At 33.3% G+C, this 21052-nt stretch overlaps 3 protein-coding genes across 15 annotated transcripts in view; 2 read left to right on the top strand and 1 right to left on the bottom strand.

Annotated features, from left to right (window-relative positions):
• Nucleotides 1-12014, top strand: part of Syp (synaptotagmin binding cytoplasmic RNA interacting protein) — a 47423-nt gene extending 35409 nt beyond the window's left edge. For 5 of the 13 annotated variants that reach the window (XM_081973884.1, XM_081973883.1, XM_081973889.1 and 2 more), the window contains 7 exons: nucleotides 619-840; nucleotides 902-1047; nucleotides 1257-1354; nucleotides 4243-4430; nucleotides 7214-7273; nucleotides 8238-8406; nucleotides 10400-12014. In XM_081973884.1, the coding sequence (XP_081830010.1) occupies nucleotides 619-840; nucleotides 902-1047; nucleotides 1257-1354; nucleotides 4243-4430; nucleotides 7214-7273; nucleotides 8238-8406; nucleotides 10400-10554 (1038 nt within the window). In that variant the 3' untranslated portion in view covers nucleotides 10555-12014. Of the gene's footprint in view, nucleotides 1-618; nucleotides 841-901; nucleotides 1048-1256; nucleotides 1355-4242; nucleotides 4431-7213; nucleotides 7274-8237; nucleotides 8407-8533; nucleotides 8644-10399 lie in introns of all 13 variants that reach the window. The other 8 variants (XR_014177206.1, XR_014177207.1, XM_081973886.1 and 5 more) reach the window with 8 other exon arrangements.
• A 1575-nt stretch (nucleotides 12015-13589) lies between these two features.
• On the bottom strand, nucleotides 13590-17169 carry Pnn (desmosome associated protein-like protein pinnin). Its single transcript, XM_081973245.1, has 3 exons — nucleotides 16555-17169; nucleotides 14375-14669; nucleotides 13590-14315 (listed from the first exon to the last, which is right to left on the bottom strand). Exons 1-3 carry the CDS (start codon nucleotides 17020-17022, stop codon nucleotides 13816-13818), a joined length of 1263 nt encoding a protein of 420 aa, XP_081829371.1. The 5' UTR covers nucleotides 17023-17169; the 3' UTR covers nucleotides 13590-13815.
• An 857-nt stretch (nucleotides 17170-18026) lies between these two features.
• On the top strand, nucleotides 18027-20452 carry Saysd1 (SAYSVFN motif domain containing 1). Its single transcript, XM_081974521.1, has 2 exons — nucleotides 18027-18314; nucleotides 19946-20452. The coding sequence occupies exons 1-2, from the start codon at nucleotides 18174-18176 to the stop codon at nucleotides 20318-20320; spliced, it is 516 nt and encodes a 171-aa protein (XP_081830647.1). The 5' UTR covers nucleotides 18027-18173; the 3' UTR covers nucleotides 20321-20452.
• Nucleotides 20453-21052: the final 600 nt, after the last annotated feature.

Genomic DNA, 21052 nt, shown 5'->3' with positions numbered 1-21052 from the left:
TTACTTTATTTGCATTAAGTAAATGAACAAATTCGCATAACAAGTTTTCGGTTACGCTATAGACACCCCTTAGATACATTAGTGTCTGGAGTAAGTCCATAGGGGTGCTAACCAGGGTACTTTCCCTATTCTTAGTAATATGTCATATTTTTTGCAAATTATTATGAAATATTCGTGATTTTCTAGTTACTTGAGTGATTGTAAAGTATGGATAGTTTGTCCGTAGAGGGCGTTCTCTCGAGTTTTTTTCCATATGAATTTGTCAAAGAATTTAAATGTACAAGTGCATAACACTGACTCAGTTTAACTAATTTCTAAATTGTTTGATGTTGATTATTGTTTATTCTAACTAAGTCTTCTAACGGTTATAAACGTTAAATCACGTGCTAGTATTTGTCTCGAATCAAAATCTTATATTGACAGTACTTAGTTCACACAGTTCCGACTTGTCACCTGTAATTTTTTTGTCTTAAATTAGCTAGTTTATGGCAGCAATTCTTGAACTTACTATTGACGCAACATTGTAACCATAAACTGACAGTTTGAGGAACTTGCGAAAGCCACAATTAGAACTCTTATACCATACTATACTATCAGATAATTTTTTTTGTAATTTAGGTATGGGGCTGCGATATAATCGTTGATTGGGCCGATCCGCAAGAAGAGCCAGATGAACAAACCATGTCTAAAGTAAAGGTGCTTTATGTCCGTAACTTAACGCAAGACATTACGGAAGATAAATTAAAAGACTCCTTTGAGGCTTTTGGTAAAGTTGAAAGAGTAAAGAAAATTAAGGATTATGCTTTCATTCATTTTGAGGATAGGGACAACGCAATTAAGGTAACGTTTTGCTTTGTGTCTCGTTAAACTTGCCGTTGCTAAACGGTGTTTTTTTTTTCAGGCAATGGAAGAATTAGATGGTAGAGAAATGGGTGGTTCTAACATAGAAGTGTCACTTGCCAAACCTCCGTCCGACAAGAAGAAAAAAGAAGAAATTTTAAGGGCGCGAGAGCGGCGGATGATGCAAATGATGCAAGTCCGAGGAGGGTGAGTGAAAATAATATATCTTTTCTGAAGATTAGTTCATTAGTTTATGAGTGTTATGTTAAAGAAACCATTATAGCTTGGCTTGTTATGTAACTTGACATAAAACAATAAAAATTAACTACTGATAACTTTTGGTCTTTACTATGTACGGCTTTAAAATAATATTTGTATTTTTTTGTGGAAAGCTTATGTGTTTGTATTGTTTTCAGGATGATGGCAGGTGCCATGCCTATGCGCGGACCACCAGGCTCTAGCGGTCCCCGATCAGGGCCGAGTATGCGCGGTCCCATGGGTCGAGGGGACTATGGTGAGTACTGTCCTGCCTCATCGACTAATTTGTTTGTCCCGTGCGATTTTACTCACTATACTTCACCACTTATCCGATCGAACGTTCTATGGTGGCTAATCTGTGTGACAATCCTTTTGCAATCGGCGTTTTTATGTTGTTTGTTCAGTAATTTTTTCTGCTAGCATTTTCAAGCATTAGATACTATTTTAAGAAGTCATCTTTAGTATCGTTTTGCTAGTGCAAGTATCAATCTATCATTCATTAGACAAATGATCGAATAGAAATTTAAAAAAAAAAAACTTTCATCTAAATAGGTTCAAAATGTTTGAATGTTATGACAGTGAGCAGTTTCCTGTTTAAAAACGGCAAACATTGTTAGAGAGATTTTTATTTTTTTAAAATCTAATCACACTAGCTGTATAATTAAATTGTTTAATATATGACCTCACTATATTGTAGTATAAAAATGCAAATTTTTGTGTTACTAATAGAATTTTGTGACCTAATTCTCTACCAAAATTTGAACTTTATCGTTTCTTTTACTTGTACGAACACCAATACAAAAGAGGCAATTAGAGTACATACAATTATTTTTCATTTATTAATTTTTATAGTTCAGAAAAAATAGTGTTATGTTATGTTATTGTTGTTATTTTTTTCCATACAAGTTTTGACGATTGTTTATCTCCGATATTTTATCATGCAGATTAGCCTACCAATGTTTGTTTTTAGTGACTAACACAATTTAGCGCTCTAGATCTTCAATAAGGTAGGACCTAAATTATTGCGCTAGATGAGGGTGAGCGAAATTTTGTAAGTGGTCTTCAAAACAGTGATCAAGTTATCAAATTGTTTATGTAGGTATAGAAGATTAATCTTGTTTGAAGCATGTTCTTACAGAGCAATTGCAGGTGAACGATTTTTATTGAATAAGTAAAATTGTGTATGTAAAACACTGCAAAATTTATCATCAATTTATCTTCCAGTCAAAATTTATCAATCAGATTTTAGGCGGTTTGCAGACAGACAGATTTTCTTACAATATTTAAAATTGGGATTCATTAAAAAAAATTTACCTGTATTGGCCTTACCAAATTTTAAATTGTGCCTTTATTACAAGTACAGGTCCAACTTGAAAATATACTTCTTTTTATAGAATTGTTAGAGTTTATCAGAATCTCGTATGATAGGCTAAAGCGATCTTAAAATTAAATTGAGAAGTTTTTTGTGGGATTATTTTCGATCACCTGAAAAAATCTGTTTTTTGTTATAATTGTAAAATGTTACGTAAAAACCAAGGCGACTAGTTATTACATACTTTAAATCTGAAATTTCTCTGAATGTCATTTTCACTTACGCGGATTTTTTTGACTTGCCTACTGTTTTAATTTAGTTAACTATTGCCTGGTACACGTTTAGAACACCGACAATTTGTGAATGTGCTTAAGATGTTCTAGTTCACGTTTGAAGACCATATAGGACTCTCTAACTTGTTATTTATACGAGCTCACCCTGTTTGTAACTTCACACTTTATTGCGTGTTAGGTACTCCAACAGCGCGATTTATTAATGTAAATATCTGTCTAGTGACATTTTTTCTGAATGCAATTTTTAATTATTCTTATGAGATAATCTTGCACAGAATTATGCTTTAATAGATAACGTGTCTGCTCACGAAGGGATCGAGAGCAGATAACAAATTACTGTGAATCAAAAAACCGAATCAAACCTGTTTTATGTCGTGGGAAACTGCTCCTCAATGAAGGCCTTTTCATAAAAGCCATTCGTCACAAAGGACTGAAAGATGGCAAAAAATTTGCCGTTCTATGGCCGAAGTTTGCACAAAAGTTCCCATTACGAGGGGTAGAAAATGTATAGATTCAAGTGGTCTTACCATTGGGAACACGTGTGTTTCGTAAAAACAGCAAGGAAGGTTTAAATTTTAAATACTTGGGAGGTGTAATATGGAGTCATTTATTGATTGGCATTCAGGAATAAATGTCACTTGCAGATTTGGTCATCATTTTTTTCTGAGAGTGTGTGTTGACACGTACGCAAGATAATCATACATTTCTAAAATTATTCAGTTAACTATTTACAGCCGGGGCACCGCAAGAGGCAAAGGGCAATCGTAATAAGCATTTTGCACGCGACCTTCGACTGTTTTTAACTTGCATGCAATTTATGTCATTTAATTCCTATTCCTCATTGTCCTGTATAATATTTGTTAGATCTAATTAATGCATCGTCGTGTCGATTTTATAATAATGAAGAGCTTGCAGTTTAGGATGTGCGCAGGTAAGTTCTTGTTCCTAATTTCCCACACCGATATCCTCATCGTACAGAGCAGTGGTGCAGGGAACAAGCGTTTTTAATATGATTATACAACTTAAGAGTAACATTTTATATAATTTGCTTTATTCCGTAGATTGAACTGCTCTTATGTCAATTAACCATTTATATATCGATTAATTATTAATAATTTTCTTCTACGGAATAAATCATTTTTTCAGTTTGGTATTTAAATATTTTTAGTATTAGCTTAGTACAGTAGAAGTAAAAGATCGATTCATGATTGGCTATAGTTTTGATTTTTTTATAATCTGGTAGTGTCACATTTGACATTTTATGGATTAGACGTTTTGTTTGGACTTTTCCCGGCATGCTCACAGTACTGATTGAGAATTTAAAGCTGCTACAAATTGGCCCGACGTAAAACATGATGTTCTTTTAAACTGTAAAGTTATCGGAAATGTTCAGTTGGCTAAGTGGGCGTTTTTAGCTACCTACTTAATTGTATTACATCAGAGTTACTATACTTGTAGAATAATTGTAATTATCCAATCAAGAAGCTATTGGAAAATTTTGATGTAATACTGGATAGTAGTATCTTGTCTCTTTTGTAGATTACGATTATGACTATTACGGTTATGCGGATTACCGAGGCGGCTACAGCGATCCTTATTACGATGACTATTACCGATACGAGGATTATAGTTATTACGACTACCAGCAGCCCGCGTCAGGAACATCAGCGCCCCCTGCGTCGCAGGGGCGCAGTCGCGGAGCTCAAGGCCGACCGCCAGCTCAGCCGGTGGGTGGCCATTTTTGTCGATTAACACTTATTTTGGTTAGGCTACATGTAGGCAGAACGTGTCACATCAAAATTGTTTTTATTTTATTTTTGCTTGCATCGTTTTGTGAGCGACAGGTTGTTTCGTTTTTAACGAGACGCCTGTCTTGTTTTCTTTTCCAAAATTCAATAGGCGATTTGCAAAAGTCGTTGTATTCGTTGTGTTGGATTGCTGCTGCTGTATGTCTTCTTAACTATCCACAGCTTTGAATAATGAACTTTCTAGTAACGCTCAAAGTTCTGTAACCAACTAAAATTGTATTCATACCAGACTGCGACCGTTGATGATAAAACGAAGAAAACACATTAAGGAGCAGTTGTATGGGTTCATTTTAACTTCAATCCATAGTTTATAATTTGAAATTAGCAATGTCTCGCTATAGTTAAGCTTCAGATTGACGTTTTATACCACTTAGACTCAATTGTACAATAGTAGTTCAACTTTCAAACCTGGTTCCAATCAGAAATGTCACTTTAACAGCTATGCATTTCATATGTCGCTTAACCAGTCTCAGTTCAACTAAACCAGCCTTTGAACAGTGGTTGAAGAACTGGGCATTTAAGCTTTAAATTATTTATTATATGAAGAATTTTGAAATGATTCAAAAAAGTGGCTTTGTAAAAGTACACCAAAACAGTTTCAAAATAGGCGAAAAACTCAAGCCACATGTGTATTATACTTGTAAAAGTTGCTTTTGAATTATTGAATACATTGGTTGAAAGTAAAAATAATAAACATGAGCATGTTTTTAAAATGACTTGTAGAAGTACTGCTCTTAAGATAGACTAAACCAAATCACTATTATGCGACAATATTTAAATGAGATTTGTGCATAGACGCCTTGTTGATGAAAATTATACGTACCATGCGCAAATAAAAGAAGTAATCGTAATCTTCTTTCAGCCTAATAACTTTTATAAAAGCATTTCGATCTAAAACACTTCTCACATTTTAAATCTCAATAAAATTATTCGTTTTATCATCACTAGTATTTATTACTTTCAGTCTGGTTTTCAGTGGTCTGAAATTGCAATTTTTGTTTAACAAAACTTTAATTATTTTTGAAAGTAAATACATAAGTCCAACGCAAAACAACTATCTCGCTAGTAGTTGCTTATTAATCGTACCAAACCAACCCCATTATTTGACTAACAGCTTTTCTATTACATTATTGTACCACTTTGCAAATCGTCTAAATTAATATGTTTATCGGTTTTTGATTGTGACGGTGTATCGACTAGCATTATTTGTAAACTAACGCGACTATTGGGAATGTGCCACTTCCGTGACTAATTTCTATGTCTCATTATGTCTTAACTGTCTAACTTTTGCTTTTCGCATGGCTCATATGATGAAAATTACTAGATAAATATTGTCTGCTTATAAAAAAAAAGATTAAATCAGTTTCTCTTGAATGGATGTACGATGAACGAGTGTGACAGACAGAAAGAATGAGAGATAGCATTATTCTTGAAGTTGGATTTGGATTTGACGTTCAACATCAACGCCAACTTTCCATCTGACAGCAAATATAAATAGCTCAATGCAATTATCATTATTTTATATTTCGACGCCAAATCCAACTTCAAGTTTATAATTCGTCCTTAAATCTGCAAAACTAACAATTAAGCGCCACATAGTCGATCACCCGCCACCGTCAAATGCCATCATATCTGAGTCAACCTCAAAATTTGTCACAGACGGCCGGGAAAAGTGAGTCAAAATTGCTTAAAAAATTTAACAAAAAGGGTTTCCAAAATTTGATTGTAGACGTGAATCCTGCCAGCCAGCTGATTACGAGCTGGCTCAGATATGATGTTGCTCTTAAGGCAGTGTTACACTCTTTTCGAGGATTGGTTGCATCACTAAACTGCAATTTATTGTACGGTGTAGCACAGCCACCAGTAATTTTGCAGGGTTATCCAAAAACAGGGGGACGAGCTACGCCGACCTTCACTAACCCTACTACACCAATACCATAAATGTTGTGTGCATCAACTTCAATTTTTGACTTTTATTTCAAATTGTTGGTTGGTTTTTTTTACTCCACCAAGAAATGAATAGACAAAAATTAAAGTTGAATATATTGTTTGTTTTTTTATTTTATTTATTTTTTTCATTTAGGTTGCTTAAAGCCAGTGTTTAATAGGCCAGCTGCAGCTCAATTTATTGTTTGTTGTCATTTTTTTTTATTTGTACCTATATTGTTTTATTTTTGTTTGTTTCAGTGAACTTTAGGATTTAGGAAAATTTTGATCTTGACTTTTTGAGTATGTTTGTTGCTTTATTTGAGTTAGATCAAATTTTTTCTAGATTATTTTCATCATGTTCTAAATGTTTTGTTGGGCCGCTTGATTTGGTTCCATGCTTTTTTGTTTCCTTCAGTCCTTTGCTTATTAATTAGTTGCTTTTAGAATGCTTTGCTTCACGCTTTACGCTTTTGCTTATATTTTAATTTTGAGCGTAATCTTATATGATGTGCTGTTCGATACACTTGTCGCATTTATTATTTGCCGAGCCATATTTTTATGAGTATTTTTTTGTATACATTTTGGATAACCCTTTATAAATTTTTGTTGTTTGGAAACTAAACGACTTGATTATCATTATGTTAGTGGTAAAGAATTACGTCGTTTTGAGTTCGAACGGTTATTCAATTTTTATTGATTATTTTTTTAAATTTACACTCATCTTTGTTTAAAAACAAAAATTGCTGTTTTCTTTATTGCATTAATGTTATTAGGATATCGACGAAAACTGTTCCCGATCTGAAGGATTTTTTCTTGAAAGAAGTAGCGGTCAGGTTTGTTGAAATCCTTTCTACCATGTTAATTATTACCTATCTCAATCTATCCCTCTTTGCTTATTTCTTGTCTAGAACTTTGTTAACTTGGAAAACTGAGAATTTATAGAGTGAATTTCTTTGAGATTTTTACAGCTGACTTGAAATTTGAAGATAATTTACTATGTTTTAAATGGACGAATAAATTAAGTATAAAAACCGATTGAGCCAGAAACTGATTATGGATTAGTAAGTTTGCACTGAAGGAACAAAGCAGTAAATCGATCAGATTAATTTCTAACAAAATTAATTTGCTGACTTTGTTAATGCCAAATTCTAGAAAGAAACCAAGCCACTAATAAAACGACTTTTGAATAATTCAAGAAATGGAATTGCTAATAACAAAAATAATACAAGTCTTTCAATGATTCTGCTTGTGGTTGCAGTAAAAGTTACATTAGTAATTACAAGTTTCGTTGTTTACGCCCAGATGATCCCACTGTCCATTTCGCCTATCCTAGATTGTGGTAGAAAGGTTTTTTAATAATATACTGCAAAAAATTTGAGAAAATTATTTTTGCATAATTACATGTAGAGTGATAAAAGTTCTCTATGCAGAATTGAAATTTTTTACTGTCAATGGATCAAAGTTGGGACATTGACGTCCTATTTTAGAACAAAGAATAAGTGTCATATCAAACCAACATTATTTTGAAATATTTTCTCATTAAATCAACGAATATAATAGTACTCATTTTCTTACGTTTTATTTTAAAATTGAAAGTATAATATCTCAAATTTACGATTACATTATTCGAAAACAAAAAGGATGGGTATAACCAAACAATAATATTATGTTTCTGCAATCAATTATTTTTTGCTTATTTTAGCAGCAAATTTCCGTTCACTTTTATTACTTTAGTCATACTTTTAATTTGACAACGTCATAATGACACTTTCTCTAATTGGTTCTTCTTTTATGTAGGGTGGCCGTGGGCGTGGGGCGGTGGCACGTGGCCGGGGAGCCGGTGGGCCACCGGCCCGTGGGGCGGCATCGGTGGGCCGGGGGGTAGCACGGGGCGCGGGCGTGGCCCGTGGGGCGGCGCGCCCGGCCGCTCGTGGAGTGGTCCGAGGCAAGGGGGCAAGTTTACAAGGTGAGTGATTGGTGGTACCCTTAAATCCCAATTTAAATTTTAAAGGTACTGTAATTGATTCCATGTCCATTGCCTTACCTAATTAGAATGTTCCAAGAACATATATCCTTTTTATCATTTTTTCCAGTGGCTTGTCTGTCCGTTGGATAGTCATTTCCCAACCAAGTCATTTTACTCCTTGTTCAGTTTTCCTGATTTTTTTCCCGCAGACGTGATGTTTTTGTTGGAATGCAGCACGTACGTTCATATGTCTGCAAGGTCTCACAACCAACGCATATTGACCTTTTTATGTATCTCTACATTGCGCCAATATGTAGTTTAGTTTTAGTTGGGGTAAACTGCAAAATTAAATTTGCTTTTTAAACAAAATAAGCCAATTAGCTCACTATGACACCTAGAGTTTCTTGTTTTCGTTTGAAGCATAATTTACTGTTCTTTTCGAGTGTTTTGTTTTTTGTCTTACTTCCTTCAGTGTCTGATTTTATCTTCTATGATATCTATAATACAGACTAAAACAAAGCAGTAAACAATCGAACTCGCGAGCAACGAATAACACGAACAACAAACGGAAAGGGCAGAGTTTATTAGAATTTACGTTGCGATATGTAGATGGGCAAAGTGTCCATCAATGTCCAGCAATAGTCCTCTACGATACCTGGTTTGAAGAATGTTGCGTTCATTATTTTATTAATGTAAATAAACGAATCAGATATTTGGTCGGTATTCACACTACAACCAAAATAGAATAACCAGTAGATAAGAAAATCAAACGTAACAGCACTTTGGAGGCTTTGATTTCCATAGGCCCACCTTCTTGTATAAGAACTTGTTTTCAGGATTGGCACACATAAGTATTTTATTTTATTTTTCTGCTCACCAAACGTACCTATTTGGACGATTCTGCCAAGAAATATACTAAAACCCGGCGTATGTTCGTTTCAAGCTGTATTTATTGATTGACACAACATAACATAACCGCAATAAAGGTGGATTCATAGTTCTGTTTCTGTAAAACATAGACGTAATACATAAAAACGTAAAATTCCCGTAAAAACGTAAACAAAAACATAACTCCGTTAAACACAAAAACATAAAAATGAACCATTTTCATTCTTATGCTAATGTTCTTGCGTTTTAACGAATCGCAAACTTTAATTTACTACAACAGATAGTTCTTAGTGTAATGAAATGGCCAAACCTTGCTCAGCATTTATTGCATCTGGTAAATTGCGTTTTAATAACTTTGGTGTAATTAAATGTAACAATTTATTAAAAAATGCTAAAGTCAACCTTTTATATTTGAAAAACTGGGCTTCGTCTTTAGATTTCATTGGCAAAAAATATGTTTTATAAAAAAAGCTAATTTGGATCTTTTTTTACTAATTTTCCTGGTTTTTTCCAGACGAGTTTTTCCCCTTCTTTTCTTTAGTAACGCACAACACAATATTCCAACAGCAGTCAAAATCCATTTTAAATAAAAAATCCTAATGACACTAAAAATGTAAACAAAAATATCACCAAATAAACCACTCAACCTATATTTTTCTAACAATATTGGCTGCCAAAGTCATTGATTACATTTTATGTTATTATTAAAAGGCTTATTTTTATGTTTCTCGTTTTATGTAACTATGTTTTACGGAAACAAAAGTATGAATTCACCTTAAGGTTTGTGTTGTCTTGAATCAAACTTTCAAAGCGACATTAACACAACTGCAATGTTTATGTCATCACTTGTCATGGAAAATAAGTATATTATTTAGTCATTTATTTGTAGGCATTTTTTTAATTGTTATTGAAAATATCTATGCTAGTCCAACAACATACAGGCCAATGGAAATAATGACTAGAATAGGAACTTTTCTTCTGAAACATGCCATTTAAACTATCTAACGTAGTGTTTTATATTAGATGTCATATGTTTTGGTTGTGAGATCTTTTAGCAGCATTATTAAATAAAAAATCGGTTATCAATCGCATGTAAATTTGTTAGCAGGTAAAAGGAAGTTTGATGGGGGTCACCAAAATCAAGGGGAGACGAAGCGACGCTACCAAAGCGGTGGGGGCGGCTGGGGCGGTCAGCCCCTAGCTCAGCAGCCCCTAAATGGCGATCAGTGGTACCAAGACTCGTACGGTGCCTGGAGTTAGAAAGAGCGCGTGGTGGTGTGTGAGTGACGGGCGAGAGAGAGAGAGCGAATGTAAGTGTGTATGGATGGCCGTGCTCTTTTTTCCGGTCTTATCGTTTTGGGCGAAACAGTGTGACAGTTTTTTGTTATACTCGTTTTCTTGTTTAAAAGTTTTTGATATAATTAGTAGCTTTCCAAAAAAAAAATGTTTTAAGTTTTGGATTGTAAATTTACACTTTTTGCCCAATTCGGTGATGTGTTTCGATTCCAGGCCACCATAGTCGCGGTGTCCCCAAACAACTATGTTAATACGATAATTTTAGTTTAAAAATTGCCTTATCTGCATTTCTTATTGTGTTTTCAAAATTATGTTACGTTTCGATTCTAAATTTGTTATGTAACCTGTTTAGTTGTCTAATATTAAATTGTATGAGTTGATTTATGTTTTTATTTTGTCTGTAAGAATCGCTCCACTCGAGCTTAGCGATAGTCCAAGGTTTCTTGGCGCTTGTTTTTATTATTTAGTTTGTCTTGTTTTGTGCGTCAGTCGATCTTCAGGGTAATTGTAAAATTAAAATATTTTTTGTTAAATTTAAGATATTGTACCCTGAAGAAAAAGGCGTTTACATTTTTGCTAATTTATGCTCGCTATTTTTTAGTAAATTTTCGTATTTGTTTCGATTGGATCTGTAAGTTAATATAGCGTGGCATATAAAAATTTATAAGATAATGGGATTGATCGTCACTCGAGTTCCAACTGTGCGAGTGATTTTTTTATTGTATAATATGATTATATATTTTATCTTGGTAATGCATTTTTGCATTGTGATGATTCTAATTTTTAGCGGTAATTTTTAAGGTGTCGAACGACATACTTCTGTTTCTCCCCAAAAATTCAAGCACAATCCACTTCTTTGCTCCCAGTAACAACCCCCAACAATAAAATGAATAGGAAAATCAGATGTCGCCCGGAATTTCACAATATCACCATTAAATTCATGTGGTTGCAATTTTAGTTACTACTTTGTTTATCTTATTATTAATTTTGGTTTGTATTGTCCGTATGTTATTGCTTTTACTTATCTGGCGTTTTTTTTCTTCGGTTTCAGCCGTACGTACTTTATCGGTAACGTTTGTCATGTTTATTAATCAACCTTTTTTTTGTTTTTAGTGTGATGTAGTTAATAATAAATATTTCGTTTTTTGAATATTGTAATAGAACTGTAAGCATGCATAGTAACACTTTTCTCTTTTTTTTTTTGCAATTTACTACAATCATGATACATACTACTGTGGCAAAAGGCATAGGGCATTTTTTTGTACCGCTCTGTATTATGTAGTTTTTTTTGTCGTATTTTAGTCGAAGTCGGCGGTGCCCTACATTGTTATTCAAATGTCTATCAGTAATAATTATTGACAAGAGGACTGATGATTTAATACAATGTCTCAATAAACAGTTGTATGTGTATTACAATTTCGAAATCATGTTTTATTTTTTGTTACCTTCTGACTGACTTAAAATTGATCAACTAAAACAAAGTTACCAGCAATGTACCTGGTGAGAAACTATAGACAGAGACACCAAAATGTTTGAAAAATAATTCACTTGGTAATTTGACAATAAAAAACATGTTAAGTCGGATTTTAGTTTGAACAACCCTACTAACTAATTAATTCAGTAAGTAATAAGTAAGTCATTTTTTGATACTGACCACCACAGACAACTCGATCAATAATATATTCTATATTAAGAGCGGAAAGTACTGTCTGATACAAAGTCCTAAGCAAGAAATAATTATGCAGATGATACTAGTTTGTTAATTACGAACGACAATCTTTGTCAACTCTCAACAAACACCAATCACCTTATGGAGACAGTAAGTAAATGGTTTGTCAAAAATCGTCTAATCATAAACGTTCAAAAGACTAATGTACTACTATTTCGAACCAGATCCACTTTAGAAAAAAACAGTTATGTAAATATAAGCCGTGACAGCTTTCCTGTAACAGAGAATACAAAGTTCTTGGGTCTGTGGCTGGATCAGCATTTGGATTGGTCTTTTCACATAAATAAATTAATTAAAAAATTAAACTCCGTCTGTTATGGCATTAGAGTGATTAGCAGGTATATGGGTGAGAAATGTATGAAAATATTGTTTTTGCAAATTACGAATCCATATTAAAATATGGAATAATTTTTTTGGGTACAAGTGCAGGTATTCAGGATTGTTTTGTTGCTCAGAAGAGGGTTATTAAGATAGTTAAAAAAAAATGGACAAAACAAACATCTTTTCCAACAATTAAGTTGGAAACACAAGATCTGAATTTTTTTTGTTACCCTAAGCACAGACTGAACCTGAGTGAAAAAAGTCCAGAATATATGTGCGTAAAATTATTTAACAAGTTACCTCGACAAGTTAGTCAACTAAAAAGCATATCAGTATTTAAGAAAAAAATTTAAAAAATGCTTATTAACCTAGAGCCATATACTTTAGATGACTACATGAATATGTAAAAATACCTATAGTTAATTTTAGCATTTTCCCCCTGACTTTACCTGATTTTGTAGTGTTTTTATGTGTCATTTTCTCACTTCAAGTGGGCATTACAGGCGATTTTGTGCCTGACTGCCCTTTCAAACTGTGTTTTTGACAGTTAAAATTTTCACACCAGTTTTCCCCCTGACTTTACCTGATTTTGTAGTGTTTTTTATGTTGTTGGATAGGAAATTTAATGGAGATTCCAAAAATGTGCTTAAAACAGTCATTTTCTCACTTCAAGTGGGCTTTACAGGCGATTTTGTGCTTGACTGTCGAACTGTGTTTCTGTTACCCACATAAATACGGTACGTGTGTGGGGAGAACACGACATCTCAAGACCAAGCCGTGAGGCCGGGACGGAATGTGTATGGTAGGCCTTAGCAAGTGCTAAAATACGTTTTATTTCTTCTATTTTGACATGTTTTACATTACCTTTAAAAGAAACATAGGTGTCAACAATATTTTAATGGTGGTTCAATAAAACTATAAAAGGATCTTTTCAGTCCTCATCCTCATACTCACTGCCACTATCCTATATTTTACTTATGAAATGTATAGCTCACTTACATATTTCCCAGTGTATTTACATCAATATTAAAAAAATTACAAAAAATTCCAACAAAAACTGAAATCACTCACATTCACTTAAAAATCTTAGAAGAAATGCAGGCTAAAACAAAGCTTCAATGTCTGTTAAATGTAAACCTAGAAACTCTAGTGTCTATATGCCTGTACTCCATATATCAAATGTTTTCTGCTTGCACTTCTTGTGAATCAGTGGTAGTTTCTACTACTTGTGGAGGCACTACTGTGGTTTCTTCAGTCACAACTTCCATTTCTGTGCTGCCTTCTTCATTTGTTTCAGTGACACTTTCAACAGTCATTTCCACACTAGTTACTGTCACTTCTTCAGTTTGCACCTCATTACTTGGGATGTTACTACTGGATTCTTCAGCCTCCTTGGTCTCTGATTCCTCCTGAATTGGAACATCTTCATTCCCTTTTTCCTCTTTCTTTTCATCCACTTCTGGTGATGGTGACTTTTCTTTTGTCTCTTCCTCATTTATTTCATCATCCATTTCATTCTCACTATCACTTCCTCTGCGATTGTGACGATCTGTATTTGGTTTTTGTTCCACTTTAGACTCAACATGTTGATTTCTTGGTTCAAAGTTTCTCTTCATTCTTTCTTCAATGTTTGCCAGCTCTTCAGCTACAGCTTGCTTCCTTGTAGCAATTTGCTCTGTAATATAAGGTAATAATTACTGCAAATTATAATACAGCAACTTTAAGGGGGTTTACCTTCAACTTCCTGTTTAGACTTTTCCAACAACTCCTTGGTTGGTTCATTAAGTCTCCTAGGTAGATAATGGATGTGTGGTTTGGCTTTTGTGGTAATAAAACTGGCTCTTGGCTTCTGAGACTGTTCCCAAGCTGCGTACTCTTTCATTCTTAACATTTTAAGTTCAATCATTTTTATTTCTTGCTGTTTCTTTTTTCTATTCATGAATAACTCATGCCTTTCCTTTTTAACTTCCTCTTTTTCTTGTTGCTCATGCTCTTCAATTTTCTTTTCAATTTGGGTGCGCTTTTCTTCCTATATATCATAAAATTAGGAAAAAAAACTTAAACAATGTACAAGGTGTCGCAAATTTGATGGTTTTACTGAGTATCTCCAAAACTAGCCAAAGTAGAGTAATGCGGTTTTCGCAAAAGTGTGCTCGATTTTTGTGAAACGAACGATGGTGCAGTTATACCTTCCACAGTTGGGTGATTTTGAAAATATGATAATTTTTGACTAAATAATTCTTTGGAAAATACCCTCAATCATTTTCCAAGCAAAATTTTGCAAAAAACCACCCATGCACAGTTTACCGGATAAAACTTGAACGTCTCGGACGAAAACTACACTAAAAAAGTATCCTAACTAAAAGACTAACCAATAAATCACCTAACCAGTGTTGAAATATCGTTGAAAAGCCCAAGCCCATTTCATTAGCTATCCATTGATGTATAAAAGTACACACAGAGTGTACCAAATTGGTGAGTTATTTACGATTGAGTGAAATACTGCATCAAAAAAGTGATGGTCTACTCAAACCAATTAACCAAAATTGTCATACTTTTACAAAGCCAAGCTATTTTATTGACTATCCATTGATATATTAAAGTCCTTACCATGTCAATCAAATAAAAAAGTTTTAACAAAACAGTGCACAAAAATTGAACAGAATACATTGGTCAACTTTGACGCCCTTTAGCAGCTAGATGATATAAAAGGTCAAGTATATTAGTTATATCCCTAGAGCCCCCATTTTATTGTCTATCCATGGACATATAAAGGTCTGTACATTATGTGTTAAATATGAAAATTATTATCAATTGAATTGAGTGTATGAAAAGTCTTAAAAGACATAAGTTTGGCAAAACGTGTCACATGATCTAGAAAACCTCTGGAAAATAGATGGGTAATGAAGAAAAAAGTAATGTGATTTTTTTCATTTTATATGAAAAAAATTTCGAAATGGCGGAATTGTGTGTCCCTGTGTCATGTGACTTTGACAGAGCAGAAAAGTAAAAAAAAATTAGAAAAGGGCAAATCAAAATGGCCAGAAAAAAAATCAGGTAATTTTGGAAAAACTGGGTAAAATAAAACATGTCAAAATGGCAGAAATGACATGTTATTAAATGGGAGTTCTCCAAGTTCAGCCAAGTGTAACTTGGTTATTTGGAAAAGTATCAAAAAAAGTGTATAAGAGAAAAGTTGTAGGAAATTTAACCTTTTACCAGATTGCATTAAGGCATTTTTGGCTTAAATGGTCTCCTTAGGGTGTTATCCTAAAAACTGTGCCAGAAAAGACAAGAATCAAGTTCAACCAAGTGTAACTCAGATATTTGAAAAAAAATATCTGTATCACCTGTAAAAGGGGAAAGTTGTAGGAAATTTCCCTCTATACAAAATTGCATTAGGGCACTTTTGCCCTAAAAAGCCTCCCTTAGGCCAAAGTTTAGCTTGCTCCATTGCAAACTAAAATTAGCCATTTCTACTTTGTTTTTTAATTTAACTCCATAATGTTATATAACTTTGAAAAGGTAATTTTTTGCATATTCAAAATCTGCAGAAATATACAGGGTATCCCATTTAAAAAAAGTATGTTCAGTTCATATTTTAAAAAGTATGGGTAAATATAAAAAAAATGGGTAAAATATTTGGATTATATGTTAAATTTTCTATGGAAAGGCATTTGTACCATTTCTGCATCACTAATAAATAAAGAAAATATGAGGGAAGTTCCAAATTGACATATTTTGAAAATTACCCTGTGTCTTACAAAAACACAACAAAAAGCAGCTGTAGAAGGTAAGACTGCTTTATACTTTCTTTCACAAAAATAAAGCACAGTTTCCCCAAGACCCCATTGCTCTACCCTTACTAGTTTTGGAGATACCAATAGACCCCCTGTACTAAACATGACAAATACCTTTTTCTTCAATTTACACTCATCTTGCTGGAACTTTTGCAGTGTTCCCAGTAGAGCTCCAAACATTCTTCGATTCCTCTCTTTATATTTAGTGTCCTTACTTTGTTTGTCCAACATTTCCTGTCTGCTTGGAACTTCTTTAGGGGCCGCTATCACTTTACTAATCAAACCCTTAGAAGGGGGCGCAATAGGTTCATCAGGTACTTTCTCAGATAATCGCTTGAATACTGACACCGCACTTCGGTTTCTAGGTTTAGGCAATTCATTGTTCTCAAACCTGCCAAACTTAGAAAAAGGTTGACGGGCGTTTTTCTCATCTAAAGGCCGTTTAGTGCCCGGTCGTTGCAACTCGCTCGGGTCTCTTCCTATTAGCCTTTTTATGTTGGCGTCCACTCCTTTAAGACTGTTTTTGGCTTCTTCCAGTTCATTCTGTAAGTGGCTGAAAGTTTTCAGTATTTCAGTCCCCATGACCAACGTGGTAGATTTTCTTATGTTTTCTTAAGTGTCTCAGTAGATTTGAACTTTACCAACAAAGTACTGGTGACATAAATGGATAAAAGTAAAACCGATTTGGAAATGGATTTTAAGAGAATACTTTAACCAAACAAAATTGTCAGCTTGTCGATGTCGTTAATACGTTAATTAGGCTAACGTCACTTACGTCACTTCCTTTCTTTCAAAGTTGGTATGCAAACATTTGAATACGGTTATAACAGATAATGCCGAAAACTAAAAGAGAAGAGTTGCACTTCCTGTTACTGAACAAGAGTTGCAACAGAACACTAAAAACAGCTTGAAAGGGTACAATTTTTTTTGACCCCCTATACATCGTAGGCTTAATGAAGGCGCTTGAACATAAGCGGCTTGAAAAACTGCGATATATACTCTACAAGCTGCTATCTCAAGCGGCTTATTCAAGTTAAGTCAAGTCTCTTTTTTAACAGGCTTGAACTTACCAATGCCGCATTCGTTTTCAAGCTCCATGGAGCGAGCAGAGAGTTTTTAAAGTCACAATGACGTAATTTCGAAAAACCATAATTATTAATTTGACCAACTGTCAATTACGTCGTACTGTCGATTTGTATTATGAACAAGACTTAAATCTTTAACCTTATTTGATTCCATCTTTTTCTAATAGTAAAGGCTTAAAATAGGATTGACTTTATATTTTGCCAATCTTCAAAAAAGCTGCTATAACTAGGAGGCTTAACTGAGCTGACTTGGTAAGCGGCTTGATTAAGCCTACGATGTATAGGGGGTCACACTGAACTAACCTTTTGTTAATAGGTATGTATTACCTAATTTTATAATTTTTAACCCTTGTAAAACAAGAATTTGGTTTTTTCTTACAACATTTATATAGAATTTACAAACTGTTGGGATGTTGGGAAACAAAACAGTTTTCAAATTGAAATTTGAAATAGTAGAAGAAAAGAAGAATGCAGCTGTCATCTGTCATTGGTTTTTGTTTTGTTTACGTTTACATTTTTGCCCTATAGCCCTATTTTTCTGTTTATTTTTTAAATTTGGATTTTTTTCACTTTTTCTTTCATCTTGCAGTGTGTAATACGTAACACTATGTAAAATTCAGTTTTATAAAAGTATAGAAAGTAATTGAGATGACCATAAGCGAAACTGAAAGAAAATTGGCCCAATATCGAGCCAGAAAAGAAAAAGAAAAGTTAGTCAACAACTATAAAACTCAAGCCAAAAATTTCCTAACTAAGCTATTAATGAAGACGAAAATTGAGAAAGTCGAGGTAAGTGCTATGTAATTTACACTATAATTTTTTGGGTTCTTAAATATATAGAGTGCATATCATACAAGTCCTAGGTTATTTTATGGTGTTTTCTATTGGCAGGCTTTTAAAAATGTATTGCTTAATAGAGCAGGGTACTGATACACTAGTTTTTCTCTAAACTTGTCAATGGAAAATACTATGAATCAATAAATTTGGTCCATTCAGTGAATTTCATATCAGCAAACCATTTGAAGAATCTGTGAAAATTAGTGCTGGTTTTAGGGGGGTGCTGGTAGTAACAACTAAATAAATTTTTGAATGGGGTATAACACAAAAACAGGGAAAAACACACATATACCATAAATCATTAGGGAACAGGGATAGGAAAATGCAATAAGTCAAATAAATAATAATTTAGGAAGTGATAACATAGAGTTAGTTTAAAATCACACTTTGTAACTTCTTAAGTCACTTAACTCTTTTTACAGGGAAAATGTTACTACTGCATGTGTATGTACATACAGGGTGTCTGGATTACGTTGTCCCGCGGGATAAGGGACAAAATTTTACTGCTTGTTCTTTAGGTAAATTTGAGTTGAAAATGTTCTATAAACATGGGTCCGCAAATGCTTCCTTAACAAGATCTGATTTTTTTAAATTTAATCCTTTTATTGTGCTAAAAATACTACTGTGAAAATAACTGTTTATAATAATTGTTCAAAGTGTCCACCTTCTCATTGTAAGTATAGTCTATCCCTTTTAATGATGTGGATGATAGCTATTGTAGTTTTTGGCAGAATATCACTATAAAATTTAAAAAATCATATCTTGGTAAGGAAGCATTTGCGGACCCATGTTCATAGAACATTTTTGACTTGAATTCACCTAAAAACACATAGTGAAATTTTGTCCCTTACCTCACGGGACACCCTGTATACATACAGTGTGGAACAGCCAAATGGAATAAATTCGATAACGAATAAATGAGAGCGTGTTGGAAAAAACGCTTGGACACGTCGATTTGTATTTTTAGATGCGCATTAAAAAAAAAATATATAAGGTGTGTCATGTGACAGTGGCTGATACCAACTTTCTTATTTTAAATACAACCTCCTGTATATTATTAGTTTTTTAGATTCTTCAGAAAATTCTAGACATTACAATGTCCCATACCTATCTTCAACTGTTTCAGAAATATTAAGTGTTTTCAGATGTATTACAAAAATTAACATTAAAAAAAGAAAATTATTTTATTTCACAAATTCGCTACATTACACTCAATACTTATTTTCCATTTAGCTCTTAGTATTGAAAAAATAAGCAAAAACCATTAATGCCTTTATTTGTGAAATAAAATAATTTTCTTTTTTTAATGTTAATTTTTGTAATACATCTGAAAACACTTAATATTTCCGAGTCACTAAAAAGTTACCCATAAAAATTGAATTTTTTAACTCTTCAAAACAAAACATGCTTTATTGTTTTTAACTAAAAATAGTTGTAAACAAAGCCATACATACAAATAAAGATAAAAATAAAACTTTACCCAACCCACAGTCATGTCATCTCTTAGCGTTGTTATTTGCATCAAACTCAATTATCCTTGAACTTTCTACTCTAGTTTGCAAATTTATTTAAATTCGTTTTAGACAAAAAAGGAGGATCTGTCAATCCAGTGCTCATCAGATACAAACTCGGATAACGAAATTTCCGACAGCGAGAACCACACAGCCTACATCGAAGAAGAACCAACCCCTTGGACAATCTACGACTACTTATACTATTTTCTGTGGTTTCTTGTGTGGGCAACCTTATACGCCATTTTTATCAAGTTTCAATTCGGGACAGTATACTTAATACTATCTGGTTTAGTTGGAATGTATCTAAATACTAGAACCGGTCCTAAGAGAAAAAACGAGGTGAGTGCTTATTCAGTATTTAATGAAAATTGCGAGAGTATTGATGGGACTTTGGATGGAGAGCAAATGACTAAGCAAATGTTGTACGGAGGTTTCACTAGATGACAGTGTTAGTAAGCTTAATATTTTGTTTAAAGATTTTTTGTTATTAGCTAATTATGTTTGATAAACGTTTTTAACTTGGTTAAATCTCAGGTTGTTATTTAAATTAAAAAAAATTGTTTTAATTAAAAATAATTGTTATGAATTTTTTGACCTTACAACAGTAATCACTAATCAATAATTCAAGTAGGTAAACATGTAAAAAGTTGTAAATTAATCACTAAACAACATAGAGGTTATACCTTACTTTTCAATGCCAGAAACAGTAAATAATTGCTGAATTAGGTGAAACATAAAACATTGCATGCACCAAAGGTGTTAGGGAGAGTATAATGTCCTAATTAATATCCTCTGTCTGTTTCGGCTTTCAGGACATTATGTTCTCTCCAACACCCTTGGTACATAAATAGCTGTAATAATGTAAAAAACGACTTTAATAATTGAGTGAACGTTTTGGTAAAACGTTAAAGAAAACAATCATATTCATTGCGGACAAATTAATGGTTTTACCAAAAAAAAAACGATGAAAGGTAAAAACGTTAAAAATCTATTTTTACAACATTATCTGTGCTTCAATATTTTGTCTTCACTTAATTTGCATAACAACTATTGTGAAAAATTAAAACCGATACTTAATAAGAAAACAGCTGTAACAATTGCAGGTCTTACTGATGTTATATTTGTTGGTAAAAACCTGTTGCTGTATGAAAAACTTAAGTCAATGTTTTGTCATTG

This window comes from Ips typographus, linkage group LG2 (genome assembly GCF_016097725.1).
Source record: "Ips typographus isolate SLU linkage group LG2, UJ_Ityp_2.0, whole genome shotgun sequence".
Classification (NCBI taxonomy): Eukaryota; Metazoa; Arthropoda; class Insecta; order Coleoptera; family Curculionidae; genus Ips; species Ips typographus.
Note: the sequence above shows the minus strand (reverse complement) of the source record. Positions and strands in the feature narration are given on the sequence as shown.